The 14,761-nt window shown below is 43.9% G+C and overlaps 1 protein-coding gene across 49 annotated transcripts in view; it reads right to left on the bottom strand.

The window, feature by feature from the left end:
• The window catches only part of TCF7L2 (transcription factor 7 like 2), a 217,334-nt gene that overhangs the window by 75,029 nt on the left and 127,544 nt on the right, over positions 1 to 14,761 (bottom strand). For 9 of the 49 annotated variants that reach the window (XM_054503879.2, XM_054503904.2, XM_054503883.2 and 6 more), the window contains one exon: positions 2,438 to 2,578. The exons of 31 other annotated variants lie outside the window; for them this stretch is intronic. In XM_054503879.2, the coding sequence (XP_054359854.1) occupies positions 2,438 to 2,578 (141 nt within the window). Of the gene's footprint in view, positions 1 to 2,437; positions 2,582 to 14,761 lie in introns of all 49 variants that reach the window. 9 more of the 49 variants (XM_063670274.1, XM_063670294.1, XM_063670275.1 and 6 more) reach the window with 1 other exon arrangement.

Genomic DNA, 14,761 nt, shown 5'->3' with positions numbered 1-14,761 from the left:
AATAGCCAGAATGAACAGCTACGCTTATTAAAAGCTGAACCAATGAGAGGCTACTGAAAAAGATCTTCTACCAGGCCATGGCTAATGCAGAGAAAAGGGGGCCTCCCTGCTCTATCAGACTCAGGCCAGTTAAAGGGAATGCTCCTTACACACACAGACAGCAGCTCCAGGTAATCAAGACATAGGCATGGCCCAAGAACATGAAAGATCAGAGGCAAGCATGCAAGACAGCGAAAAGTCCGAAAGACTCCAGAAACATTTTGAGACGGGGTCTCGCTCTGTTGCCCAGGCTGGAGTGCAGTGGTGCGATCTCAGCTCACTGAAACCTCTGTCTTTCTTCCGGGTTCAAGCGATTCTCCTGCCTCAGCCTCCTGAGTAGCTGGGATTACAGGCGCGTGCCACCATGCCCGGCTAATTTTTGTATTTTTAGTAGAGACACGGTTTCACTGGTCTCGAACTCCTGATATCGTGATCTGCCCGCCTCAGCCTTCCAAAGTGCTGGGATTACAGGCGTGAGCCACTGTACCCAGCCACATCTTCAGTTTTATGGACATCCGGCTAACAGGGAATAGGTGGACCAGAGGATTTCCACTTTAGTACATGAAGTTACTAAAGAGAATTAGGCACACGTTATAGTGTCAAAAAGTGTCCCTAGAATTAACAGTAGAAAGAAATTGCAAAACCGTATGAGGTATAATACTAATTTTGTGAAACACTTAAGGTTTGTGCACATGAATGACTAGAAATTTGGAAATGTATCCAAATATTAAGAGATTATCGGCCAGACATGGTGGCTCACGCCTGTAATCCTAGCACTTTGGGAGGCCAAGTCAGGTGGATCACCTGAGGTCAGGAGTTCAAGAACAGTCTGACCAACATGGCAAAACCCCATCTCTATTAAAAATACAAAAATTAGCCAGGTATGGTGGCAGGTGCCTGTAATCCCAGCTACTCGGGAGGCTGAGGCAGAATTTCTTGAACCTGGCAGGCGGAGGTCACAGTGAGCCAAGATCACATACTCCAGCCTGGAAGACAGAGAGAGACTCCGTCTCAAAATAAAAAATAAAAAAGGCCAGGCACAGTGGCTCACGCCTGTAATCCCAGCACTTTGGGAGGCCGAGGTGGGCGGATCACGAGGTCAGGAGATCGAGACCATCCTGGCTAACACGGTGAAACCCTGTCTTTACTAAAAATACAAAAAATTAGCTGGGCTTGGTGGTGCGCACCTGTAGTCCAGCTACTCGAGAGGCTGAGGCAGGAGAATTGCTTGAAACCCGGAGGCAGAAGTTGCAGTGAGCTGAGATCGCGCCACTGCACTCCGGCCTGGGTAACAGAGCGAGACTCTATCTCAAAAGAGAGAGAGAGATTATCAATAGGTAATAAGAGTATAGGTATTTACATTTTCTTTATATATTTTTACAGTTTCTAGTTCTCTTATATGGCTATTCATCACTTCCTACGCCAGAACAAACTTTTAAAGATGACTTATTCCACGTTTTCTCTCTCCAACAGCAAGACCTATGTACATATGTATTACTCCAGGTCTCTGCCTGCTGGAGGCACTGCTGTCTGTTCCTGTGGTTCTAACACACAGCACAGCACCCAGTAGGTATACAATAAATGTTTTTAAAGACAGAGCCTTTATTAATTGGTTCATAAATATTCACATTTCTTTTTCTAAAAGCTAACATTAGTACTAAATCATTTGCTGTGTAAACCTAAGAGTTCCTTGAAAATTTTTCATCTGCATTGACTTTTGCTTTTCTGAAGATAAAAGCGTGTTCTAGATGTTATTTTTTCTTCAGGACTATTAATTTGAAGAGAACTGTCACTCCCAAGCACTGAGCAGTGTGGGGTATTGACACTGTATTGAATTATTTAAAGGAAATTAACAATGCTTCCTGTCCTTGGAGAGCAACATCTGCGAGTAAAGCCATTCACGGCTGCCTCGGGTAGGTACTGTCGAGGTAAAGTGGGCATTTTCTAGCACCCTGAATTTTAAAAGAAAATCTTTAAGTTCTAAATTACTAGTAACGAAGGCAAAGTTGAGGTGGTAACTTCTCCTCCATTGTGAACTCTGAAGAGTCCCAAGAGACACTTCCTGGGGCCAAGTTTAATGGGATAATGTTGCGCTCCTCATTTTCACGGAAGTTACGTGTGGCACTGGATCACGAGGCCCTCACTGGGAGCCAGGCATCCTGGAGTCATGCGAGCACCACCCTCCACCCTCTCCTTGTAAACAGGCGTTTTTATGGCTATGATATCCCTATCAGTGGTCAGCACACCCAGACATCATGGCACCCAAAATGACAGTGACCCAACAAGAATTCAGGGATCGCAGTGGATGGGCCCTGCCCTAGAGAGAGGTAAACTTTGGATGGGCGGCTTCATTTTAGAGCTAGCTCATCTCATACCGTCATTCTGCTCCGAGACCTACCTCAATACACCAGGGCTCCCCAACTTTTTGTAAGGAGTGGCTCCTTTTCATGTCCCTGAAGACTTGAGTGCTGACAGTGAAGTCTGAGGGGGGGTAGAAGTGCTGACAGTCATGTCCCTGAGTGCAGCAAGGGAGGGGGCTCTGCTGCCAGGAAGAAAGGGGAACAGAGTAAGGCTCAGGAGCGACGGGGACGCGTCACCAAGGCACACACAGCCCCCAGCCTTCCTTTCTGCCCTAACCCACATTTCTATAGAAGCTCCATGTGAGAGGGATTACAGTTCCCAGAACGAATCAGAACTCTCCTATTTCCCTGCCATCCAGCTCAGGGTCCTTTCTAGGAACATCTGAAATGCAACCTCCTCCAGGCAGCCTTCCTGTTGTGTATTGCCACCCCTACCCACCATTCTCCTAATGGGCATGGCCTCCCCTTCCTCTGAGCCTCTCAAGAACCAGCTAGCTAGCATTTTCTCTCTCAACTTACCTTACTGAATCTATTAGTTATGTGAAATTACTGATATTTCTGTCCTACAAAAATACAATTACATATGGTTCCACTTAATACTTCAGCTGTCTGGGGAGCCGATCTTTTTTTGTTTGTTTGTTTGTTTGAAGAGATGGGGTCTTGCTATGTTGCCCGGACTGGACTTAAACTCCTGGGCTCAAGCAATCCTCCTGTCTCAGCCTCCCAAACAGTTAGGACTACAGGTGCACGCCACCACACTCAGCTAATCTTTTTTTTTTTTTTTTTTTTTTTTTTTTTTGTGGAGGCAGAATCTTGCTATGTTGCTCAGGCTGGTTTTGAACTCCTGGGCTCAGGCAATTCTCCTATCTTGGCCTCCCAAAGTGTTGAGATCTCAGGCAAGCAGCACCACGCCTGGCTAATCTGTCTTCACTCATACCTTAATACCTTTTCGTCTGCCAGGCGACAGTCTTTTGAGAAAAGCAACTATACTACCAATTCTGGACCCCTTGAAAGATCCAGCAGCACACACCTTGGGTGCTCAAGAAATATGTGTTAATTTGAATTTCAAACCCTATTACAATAGCTGCTACAGTTTACTGACAGCCTACTCTGTCTGGGGCCCTAGACAGGAGTGTGCCTCTTACTCCATTAATCCTCACCCCTACCTTATGAGGTAGGTAGTATCATGCCCATTTCACAGAGGAGGAAACTGACTCAGAGACTGTAAGGAGCATGCCCAAGGTCACACAGCTAGTAAATGGCAGAGGAGGAATATAGCCCAGGTCCCAGTCAACCTATGCAGGTGCCTGCTGTAGAGACCCACTGGCCTGTCTATGGCTCTATAAACAGGCTCTATAAACAAGAGAATTTAGGGCTGTAAAAAACAACTTGGGGTCCAAGAAGGGCGATTTCACAACCAAGAAATAATATTCTACTTTTCTTTTTTAAAAAAGAGAAATAGCTATGCCCTTTATGTTCACTGTAAAAAGTTTTATATGAAGAAAATCTCCATGAACCATTTTTTCACGTAATTTGTTCAGGATTAAGAATAAGAGATTGAGGATAACACCAACATCTTGTATGTTTTTACGTTCACTATCACAGTAGACATAGTGGGTATGCAAGACTCTGGAAAATAGGAAATTGATAAAAATAAAGGAAAAAGTTATACAACAGCAGCCACATCTTTAGAGCAGTGTACATGGTTACCATAGTATATGGTATTCCCATGGGCCTCAAGTTTATCCAGATGGATTAAAACCATCCACAGGCAAAGTGAGCTCTCAAAATGAGAGGGGGCCATTGCTGCCCCATAACTGGAGCTACTCCAGGGCCCATGCTGGCTGCAGCTGACCTTGTGTCTGGATTTTGAGAGCCACCAACCAAAAGCTGAGAGATCTGCCCCTAGGAAGGGAAGCCGAGCACCAGAGGAAGTACTTGGTTCTCCACCCCTGGAGGTCTAAGGTCTCCGTCTGGCAAGCAGAGCCTCCCACTCTACATTTCTTCACAGAGCTGATTTGTAAACAGGAGCGTGAGTCATTAGGCAAGTATGAGTCCATTTGGAAGATCAGCCCAATTTTACAGCTAAGGCTATCCTATTCAGTCCAGCCACAGCAATGACTCACCTTACTGCCTTCCACCAAAGGTGACTTGGTTAGCCCTCCAATTGTTTCTAGAAGGAACCCAGCAACATGAGGGTTTAATCCTTGTCTGCTTGCTTTATTTTCTAACACAATGCTGAGAGCAAAGAGGCAGAGTTACCAAAGTGCCCCAGAGAATGAGTTGGGAAAGAAATGCATCCATGGTTGCCACAGACCACATGGTCTCCTTTATCTTCCATGGGCATTTCCTCATGGCCTTTACTGTTAAGAGGAAATTGTACATTATGGAAATGTTAAACACACACACAACCTCTCTGTACAGATCTAGATATTCTTCCATGCCTGGGAACCTCAGAGCCAAATTTATAGTTCACGTCCAACATCGCATCAGGGGCTACTGGCTTTGAACTTGTAGAATTAACCTTACCTCTAACCTTATTCCCCACCTTATCTTACTGGGCTAGGCTTATTTCCCTTTTTTTTTTTTCTTGTGTGTGTGTGGCCTGAAGGAGGTTTATTACCCCCTCAAGACCACAGTTCCCCACTGCCCCCTGCTTTCCTCTTTAATGTTCTTAATTATTCATTTCCAATCCTCTGACAGAATACAAAGTCTTAATAAATGACTTCCAATTTTAGGGGGGTAGGAGATGTTTTATGAAAAGTTCAAATGTATATACAACTACAAAATCTTTTTATACCATGAGAAAACAACTATAGTTTCTTTTTTTTTTCCTTTTGAGTCTTTCTTAAAAAACAAACAAATAAAAAACTCTTCAACAAATCCTAAAGACCAGAAAATAAACATCTGCTGAGTTTTCTGCTCACTGTCCATTCATGAGTTTTCTGGTAACAATACTGCCAGTTACTTAGGGAGCAACCCCCTGAGTAAGCCATGTAGCTTAGTGGAGTGAACCCCACCCCCAGCTTCAGAAGTGGGAAAGTTTACACAGTCCAAGCTCACTCAGACACTGCAACACCTTCCCATAGACGCAGGTTCAGAATCAAGGTCACAGACTTGTAGGGAAAGACAAGATCTCTCTGGACTTGAATAAGCCTCTGTGCAGTAAAACCAACTTGGAGGCAAGCAGAGCCCAGAACTGGAAGGAGATGGTTCTAATACATGGGCCCCTGGATCCAGCCATGCCTGATGCCTGAGCATTCTGGACTTTTCAGTTATGGATCAATACATTCATTTTGCTCAGGCCAGTCTGAATTGGGTTTGAGGAGAGAGGAATTTAGACTCAAGCAGTCCTCACCTCAGCCAGACTGGCCTCCATAGTTGTCCATCCATGAATCAAGGGAGGATGTGGGAAAAATTGAAGGTGTTACAGGATAAAAGTAAATGAAGGCCTCATGAGTTTCATGCTCCTGACATGATGAGTGGGCAAAGTACTGAAGTAGGGATTTGGTGCTTCTTGAAAGAATGAAGCAGGTGACCAGTCTCTGCAGAAAGAAGACTAGGACCTTCAGCCACCACCCACCTGCTGGAATTGCCCCTAGGGCCCTCCTTCACCTCTAGTGTCCCTGTCACCACCACTGGCAGCACTGAGCTGTTTCATGTCATTTCATGGTCTCCATAACACACCAGATCCAGAAAGTAGAGACCACAGATGCTGAACACCACTAAAATCTGCCTCCTGGCTTTCTCCAGAAACACTGCCTATTTGTGACAGAGGACCTCAAGAGGTGTGTTTCTCCTGCGGAAAGTGAAGTTATGAGGCTGGATCAAGTCAAGAGAGAAGGTAGACTGACAGGGCTGCTGGGTTTGAGTCTCACTAGTGGCTCAGCCCCTGATGTCAATGTGTGCTAACCAGATCTGAACACAGCCAACATGGACCAAGAATCAAGATGTGCCACCCATAAAGTCGTAGTAATATTTGTATATTCCACTATCTTGCTTCTTTATGAGCTTACTGCCCCACTCCACAACTAGCTGGGTAATATTCAAATGCTAATGCAATCGAATAGCACCTAGTAAGCCAGAAAATACTAATTGTTTTGCCAGGAAACATTTAAAAATGAACAAGTATAGAAGGAGGTGAAAAGCATTTGAAAAACAAAACCCCTAAAAATACAAAGGCCTCCAGAGATGAGAATTTTGTATGAAATAATATCACTCAGGGCTGGGTGTGGTGGCTCACACCTATAATCCCAGCACTGTCAGAGGCCAAGGCTGGAGGACTGCTTGAGCTCAAGAGTTCAAGACTAGACTGGGCAACATAGCAAGACCTCGTTTCTACTAAAAATTAAAAAAAAAAAAATTAGCCAGATGTGGTGGTGCAGGCCTGTAGCTATTCAGAAGGCCAAGGTGAAAGGTTTGGTTAAGCCTGGAAGATCAAGGCTGCAGTGCGCCATGATTGTGCCCCCGCACTCCAGCCTGGGTGACAGAGGGAAACCCGAACAAAAAAAAAGAAAGGTGACATTCAGAGGAAAATTGGCCAACACCTGTTTGCTGTTAGAAGCATCTCAACCAACCTCATAGGCAAGAAGAAAAAGGCAACAGCTTTACTCTTCTTTGCCTCAGAAAACTCTGGTGGTGATTAATTTTATGTGTCAGGGTTTTTTTTGTTTTTTGTATTTTTTTTGGGGGGGGGGGTGGAGTTTGAGACAGAGTCTCACTTTGTCACCCAGGCTGGAGTGCACGGGTGCAATCTCAGCTCACAGCAACCTCTGCCTCCCGAGTTCAAGGGATTCTCGTGACAGCCTCCTGACTAGCTGGGAATACAGGTGCGCAACACCACTCTCGGCCAATGTTTGTATTTTTTTTGGTAGAGACCGGGTTTCACCATGTTGGCCAGGCTGGTATCCAACTCCTGGTCTCAAGTGATCCGCCCACCTCAGGCTCCCAAAGTGCTGGGATTACTACAGGCGTAAGCCACCATGCCTGGCCTTATCTGTCCGTTTAACTAAGTCACAGGGTGCCCAGATATTTGGTTATACACTATTCTGGATGTTTCTCTGAGGATATTTTTAGATAAGTTTAACATTCACTGAGTAAGGCGGATAGTCCTCCTTGAGGTGAGGAGGCCTCAGCCAATCAGCTGAAGGCCTGAATAGAATACAAGGCTGATCTTCCTCCAAATCAGGGGGCATCCTCCTGAGTAACTGCCTTCGGGCTTGAGCTAAAGCAGCATCTCTGGGCTCGAGCCCACCAGCCTTCAAACAGGAATTACACTGTCAGTTCTGCCAGTCCTCCAGCCTTTAGACTCAGACTACAGCTGCGCCATGGACTCTCCTGGGTCTCCAGCTTCCCAGCTACAGACCATGACACTTGATGATGCAGATTATGGAATTCCATGACTGGGTGAGCCAGTTCCTTATTGCAAATCTCTCTATATAAACACATACATCCTACTGGTTTTATGTCTCTGGAGAACCCTGACAAATGCATGTGGATTCAGATTTTCATGTATTTTCTCCTCCACAGCAAGAGGGAATGGATTTGTGCGTCTCTGAAAGATCGGAGTTTTAAAATGAAGTGAGTCTTAGAAATCATCTCATCTAATTCTTTATGATTTTCTTTAAATCTCCAAGTCTAGATGTAAAAGGGCCTATCCAGGACCACACAGCTAAAAAAGAGCTGAAACTAAAGCCTAGATTTTTAAAGACTAGAGTTCAAGGTTCTATGCATAAATGGAAGAATTTTCTTTTGGAAATGCCGCATCTTTGGAACAATAAGAAATCCATTTAAAAGAAGGATATTGCTACGGGCCATTCCACTAAAAAAGCAAAGTACTGAACTGACAATTTTTAAAAATTGGTGAGAAGGTAACATCCTCATATTTCTCATCATGTATTCACACACAAGGATGCCAAAAAACAAAGAGCAACCATCCAAACAAACCAGCCAACCCTATGTACACACACGTAACCCTGGAGAGAGGTAAGGTCTTTACAGGTCACACTGATCCAGCTTTATGCACCATCGATAATTCTCACCTCTGAAGATGAGGTAACTTTGATGGGAACTAATTACATCTGAAATACACTGTCAACTTACTGCAAAGGCAAAGAAACTGCCATTAGGGGTCCAGATAAGCTACCATTTTTATCATAAAGACAAGCCCAGTTCCTCCCCAGACCGGGATATCATCACTCACATGGCAGATGTATGCAATCCTTTTTTCTCATTATTATTTTTTTTAATGTGAGCATGTGTGAGTGGCAAGGTGTGAGTATGGGCCCACACTTGCACGTGTATGTGCGTGTGTGTGTGTGTGTCTATCAGTATATGTGGAGGGCAATGTCCTAGAGTCACGAATGGCAAGTGTCCAGGTCACACATGGCACCTCCCTCTTCCCTTACTACCTCCATATCACACAGCCACTCTGCTCAAAGTTGGCACGAGTTGGGATGTAATCACCATCTCTGCACTCAAGGCATGCAGAAATGAAGTCTACCTCAGCCCTCAAAGACCTCACCTGAGAAAAAGACAAGGCTCCAAACAGAAGGCAAAACAGAATGAGCATAGAAAGAGACCACTTTTTCACATACCTTTACAAAGCACTGCTCACCCCTCCTCAACCTCAGCACAGACAGAGCGTGGGGCCTCAGTGTCACTGCCACTGCCACCCTCCCACTGACTAGCTGTACTCTCTGAATTTCTGGGGCTCAGGTTGACACAGCATATGAGGATGCTGGCTGCTGGATGACTTCTAAGGGTTGTGTCCATCTCCAACACACTCCACTTCTGTATGGCTAGCAGAACACAGAGGGGCGGGTCTGTTAGGGCCTTGACTCTCTACGTACAGAAGCAATGCGCCTCGATTTCTGGACATGGCCATTATATAATAAGAGGGTAAATTTATTAAAATAAGTCACATTCAAGAAGAAAATGCCACATGCATGTGGGTGTGCACGTGCACGCGCACACACACACACGCACACACATGCAGAGTGAAGATTTCTTTTACCGAATAAAAGTTCAACATGACCAAGAAAAAGTGTTTTAGAAATATGGCATCATGAACAGGAATTTGCAGCATCATTTCAAAAGGTGCCTGCTGGTTAAAACAAAGTTTTGTCAACTGTTTCTTTTTTCCTGTAGGGGGGGAAAGTGTACCTATCAAATATTGAGAAATTGGAAATAAGATTTTTTTTTTATTATTGTATCATAAACAGTAAAGGGAAAATGGGTAAAGATAATAATTTTTTTCAAGTTTGGAATAAAGTTATTTAAAAAAGACATTATATGGGTAATTCTGAATAAAGGAGACGCTTTGAATTTTTAACTGTATCGACACTAAATTAGTTTTATATGTGAAGGTGAAGGCTTTACTGGGATGAAAGGTAATAAGATGAAGTGGTTAACCTTAACATTATCCAAACTTGAGATATTAACCAAGGCATGAGAAAAAAAAAAAGGTAGTGGCTCACACCTATAATCCCAGCACTTTGGGAAGTCAAGGCAGGCAGACCACTTGAAGTCAGGAGTTCGAGACCAGCCTGGCCAACACATGGTGAAACCCTGTGTCTACTAAAAATACAAAAATTAGCCAGATGTGGTGGCAGGTGCCTGTAATCCCACATACTCAGGAGGCTGAGGCAGGAGAATCGCTTGAACTCGGGAGGCAGAGGTTGCAGTGAGCCGAGATCACGCCACTGCACTCCAGCCTGGGTGACAGACCAAGACTGCATCTCAAAATAATAACAATAATAATAATGAAGTTCAAACAGACCTGGCTAACATTAAATCAAGTCTTTTTGAAGGCACATCTAATTTTGAGGACATCCATACACTAACTGGCACCAGCTATCACTCCCATTTGTTTTCCGCAACAGGGATGAGGTTCAATGTGACCTCAAGCAGGTGGAAAATGAATTCTCCTTGCAACCTTTATATCCCTTATTTCCATATGCAACTGACAGAGTCTCTGTCCTTAACACTATAATCTTTCCAGACAAGTCAATAGCGAGCAAGCATGAAAATCCATGCTCATCAATGACTCTGAGCGAATAGGAGTTGATTTCACATGTTTAAGCATAACACAGAAGCCCATCCACCTTACTCAGCAATGACTGGCTATGGAAGAACATTAAGCAGAAGCTCGGGTTCAAGCAGCACAGGCTGCAGAAAGCTTTGTGAATCTAGCTAATGAAGAAAGCATTATACTGTGCTTATACTGAGATTCTTGCTAAAGCGATGCTCCTTCTCCCAAGCAGCCTTTGGGAAGTAGTATTGGTGTGTGCTGTGTACTGTGAACATTACTGGGCTGAATCAAGGGGCCAAGAGGGAGAAGAGGGTCTGATCGGGACTTGTGATGTGTACTAGGTAATCATCTCTTTAAACGCCAACATATCTCTTACAAAAAGAAAGTCAGCAGCCTAAAATGGGACTGCAAAGTCAAGACAACATAGGGGCTAGGTGTGTTAGGAGATCTAGTTACCACTCAGGAAATTTAGATGGATTTGCTCTGAAAAAGAAAGCAGTGTTGGTAAACAGCGCCCTCCTCCCCTTTCAATGGGAATCAAATGTTTTAAAATATAAATAACAGGTTCCTGGAACACCCCTGGAATTTCTCCTGGAAATGCTTTCATAATTCACATCTTGTTAGCCACAGGAACCCCAATTACATATCCTCTTTTCTCATTTCCACTAACCAATTATTAGCATTAGATAATAACACACTATTTTCTGCTAATATGTTTCCTGACAACATCAAACTCCAGAGGGTCTTCATGATGCAATAACTGAATAATTGTGCAAACGAGGGCTAATTTATGAGAAAATGTTATTTAAACCTTCTCGGGTGTTTATGAAAACAAGCCATGTTGGTTAAGAGACACCATAAACACTAAATTATTGCATAAAAATGTACGAAATTGAAATGGCTTTAATGAAAACAAGTTCTTTTCAGACATTATGAAAGGAGAAATCCCAATGGGAGCATACAAATATATAAATATTCAAGAACAATGCATTCCCACAGGCAGGATCAACTTGACACCACCTTGTTCAGAATGGGAACACACAAGGAAACTTGAAAAGAGACTTGCCAGCCCCATTCACTGGCAACCTTGGTTCCAATACTTGCCCCAGTATATGAATTCCAAAAAGGATCACACTGTCGCAAATCTGACTGCTTAGGCAGTCACCTCTGTGTCAGAGAGTATATATCCAGGGCACCCACAATGCCTTCTGCTTGGCCTATGGTGATGTGGTAGCTGCCTTGTAATGTATCTGTAGTGTATGTGGGGTCTCTCAGCTTGAAAAGGAGAGGTGAAGTTTTCATAGCATAAGGGGTGTGGGGTCTGGGATGAATTATCTCTTGCGCCACCCAAAACTTTGGCTATCTTCTAACTCCAGACATTTATAACTTTATTAGTAAAAATCATGTTAAAGAGGATTTTTGTGAGAAGGGGGAAAACCCTAAATTGTGTGTGCATGTATGTGGGCTGTGTGTGTGTGGTGTGTCTGTGGTGCATGTGTGTGTGTACAGAGGCAGAGACAGTACACACATAAGTTGCGGGGGTCAACCTCATCTTGCTCCCTTTTCTTCTCACCAATAAAAGGATGGGGATCAGGCACAGTGCTCACACTTGTAATCCCAGCACTTTGGGAGGCGGAGCGGGGGCGGATCACCTGAGGTCAGGAGTTCAAGACCAGCCTGGCCAACATGGTGAAACTCCATCTCTACTAAAAATACAAAAATTAGCCGGGCGTGGTGGCGCACGCCTGTAATGCCAGCTGCTTGGGTAACTGAGGCACGAAAATCGCTTGAACCCGAGAGGCGGAGGTTGCAGTGAGCCGAGATTACACCATTGCACTCCAGCCTGTGCGATGGAGCAAGACTCTGTCTCAGAAAAAAAAAGGGATGGGCCCATCTGCCAGAATAAGCATAATAGGTCCAATGTTCTTGGATTTAGATGGCTCTGAGACAACCCTGTTTTTAGGGCTGTCTTAAAGATTGTTGAGGGTTCTCCCTGCTTTGTAAAGTGAAAGACATCTTCATATGTCTAACATGTGCAGCCAATAAAGAAAAAATTCAAGTTTTCCTTGAAAACTTTCTTCTGAAAGTGCTTAAGGGACATTAATGCCAAAAACAGCCCTGCAGGGTGGCAATCAGAACTGATTATAATGCTGCTGGCCCGGGCTGGATCTCCTGAGCAGAGCAGCTCTCTGTGTGGCTGCATCAACCCAGATGCAGGCAGGAGTCCCTGTGGCAAATCGGGACAAAACAAATTTTCCTGTCTTCAGAGCATCATCGTGCCTAGGCTTCTTAATATTTACAACAGGTAAAAACAACCACCAAAACAGTAACAAATTTAAAAACCAAACCTAAAACCAAAAGGCTCCCCAGGCTGGCAAGGGCATCACCTGATCAGAATCTGCTGTGGCTGGCCCAGCGCACTGGCTCACGCCTGTAATCCCAGCACTTTGGGAGGCCAAGATGGGTGGATCACTTAAGGTCAGGAGTTTGAGACCAGCCTGGCCAACATGGTGAAACCCCCATCTCTATTAAAAATACAAAAATTAGCCAGGCATTGTAGCAGGCACCTGTAATCCCAGCTACTCGGGAGGCTGAGGCAGAAGAATCACTTGAACCCAGGAGGCGGAGGTTGCAGTGAGATGAAATCACACCACTGCACTCCAGCCTGGGTGACAGAGCAAAATTCCATCTCAAAAAAAAACAAAAAACAAAAAAAGAATCTGCTGTTGCCATCTGACTGATCCCTGCGGCTTCCAGGATTACCACCAGAGTGAAAAATGAAGACAAGGGAGATATCACTTATCAGAGGCATGTTTCAGCCACTGGAGATAACATCTTAATCCTTAGCCAACCTACAGAAAGAGCAACAAACTGGGTGTGTGTGGTGGCTCATGCCTGTAATCCCAGCACTTTGAGAGGCTGAGGGAGGAAGATCCCTTGAGGCCAGGAATTCAAGACCAGCCTATAGTGAGACCACATCTCTGCAAAAAAATTTTTTAAAGAGCTGGATGTGGTGGCACATGACTGTAGTCTCAGCCATCACTTGATCCCAGGAGGTCAAGGCCGCAGTGAGCTGTGATTGGGCCATTGCACTTCAGCCTGGGCAACAGAGTGAGATCCTGCTCAAAAAATAAAAGAAAAGAAAAAGAGTAACAGTAACTAGAAAGTTACTAATTGCATTGATTAAAAAGTCTTTAGTGTTTCAGGGAGACCATGAATTCTAAAGTTATCTTTACCCAATGTCTGGTTCCAGGTAGTCTGCTGAGGTACATATTTGTTGAACTGTGTGGACCACTCATAGACTTGATCATCTTTGCCCCATAACAGTCATTACCATAGGAACACTTAACTTACAATAAAAGGAAAGGGATCATTTGGAAAATTAAAGCAAATATGAACTAGTTTAATATTTTTTTTTAATTCTGAAGCTTACCATCAACTGATGAATGGGTCAACAAAATACGGTATGTATATCCACATAATGAAATATTATTCAGCCATAAAAGGAATAAAGTCCTGGCCGGGCACAGTGGCTCATGCCTGTAATCCCAGCACTTTGGGAGGCCAAGGAGGGCAGATCACTTGAGGTCAGGAGTTCGAGACCAGCCTAGCCAACATGGTGAAACCCCATCTCTACTAAAAATACAATAAATAAATAAATAAATAAATAAATAAGCCAGGTGTGGTGGCACGGGCCTGCTACACAGGAGGCTGAGGCAGGTGAATCACCTGAACCTGGGAGGCAGAGGTTGCAGTGAGCCGAGATCATGCCACTGCACTCCAGCCTCGGTGACAGAGCAAGACACTATCTCAAAAAAAAAAAAAAAAAAAAAAAGAAGAAGAAGAAAAGAAAAAGAAAAAGAAAGAAATGATGTCCTGATACATGCAGCAACATGGATGAACCTTGAAAACATTTAAGTTAAGTGAAAGAAGCAGTCACAAAGGACCACAAATTTTATGATTTCATGTATATACCTAATGCCAGAACAGGCAAATCCATAGAAACAGAAAGTAGATTGATGGTTGCCTTGGACATGGGGGAGAAGTCAGAGTGGGGGAAATGGGAAGTGAGAGCTAATGGGTACAGTTTCTTTTGGGGGGTGAGGAAAATGTTCTACAATGGCGATATTGGTTGCATAGTTCTGTAAATATACGAAAAACCACTGAATTATATACTTTAAATGGGTGAACTGTGTGGTATGTGACTAAACTTATTTTTTAATTCTGGAGTTTAAATCGGCATAATTACCACTATCTTATCTCTGTGTAACTGCTTTGTATTTTAATTTTGAATACATTTTATTGGAAAAGAATATACAACTCTGGGAAA

Source organism: Pongo pygmaeus, chromosome 8 (assembly GCF_028885625.2).
Source record: "Pongo pygmaeus isolate AG05252 chromosome 8, NHGRI_mPonPyg2-v2.0_pri, whole genome shotgun sequence".
Classification (NCBI taxonomy): Eukaryota; Metazoa; Chordata; class Mammalia; order Primates; family Hominidae; genus Pongo; species Pongo pygmaeus.
The sequence above is the reverse complement of the archived record's forward strand: the minus strand, read 5'-3'. Positions and strand labels throughout refer to the sequence as shown.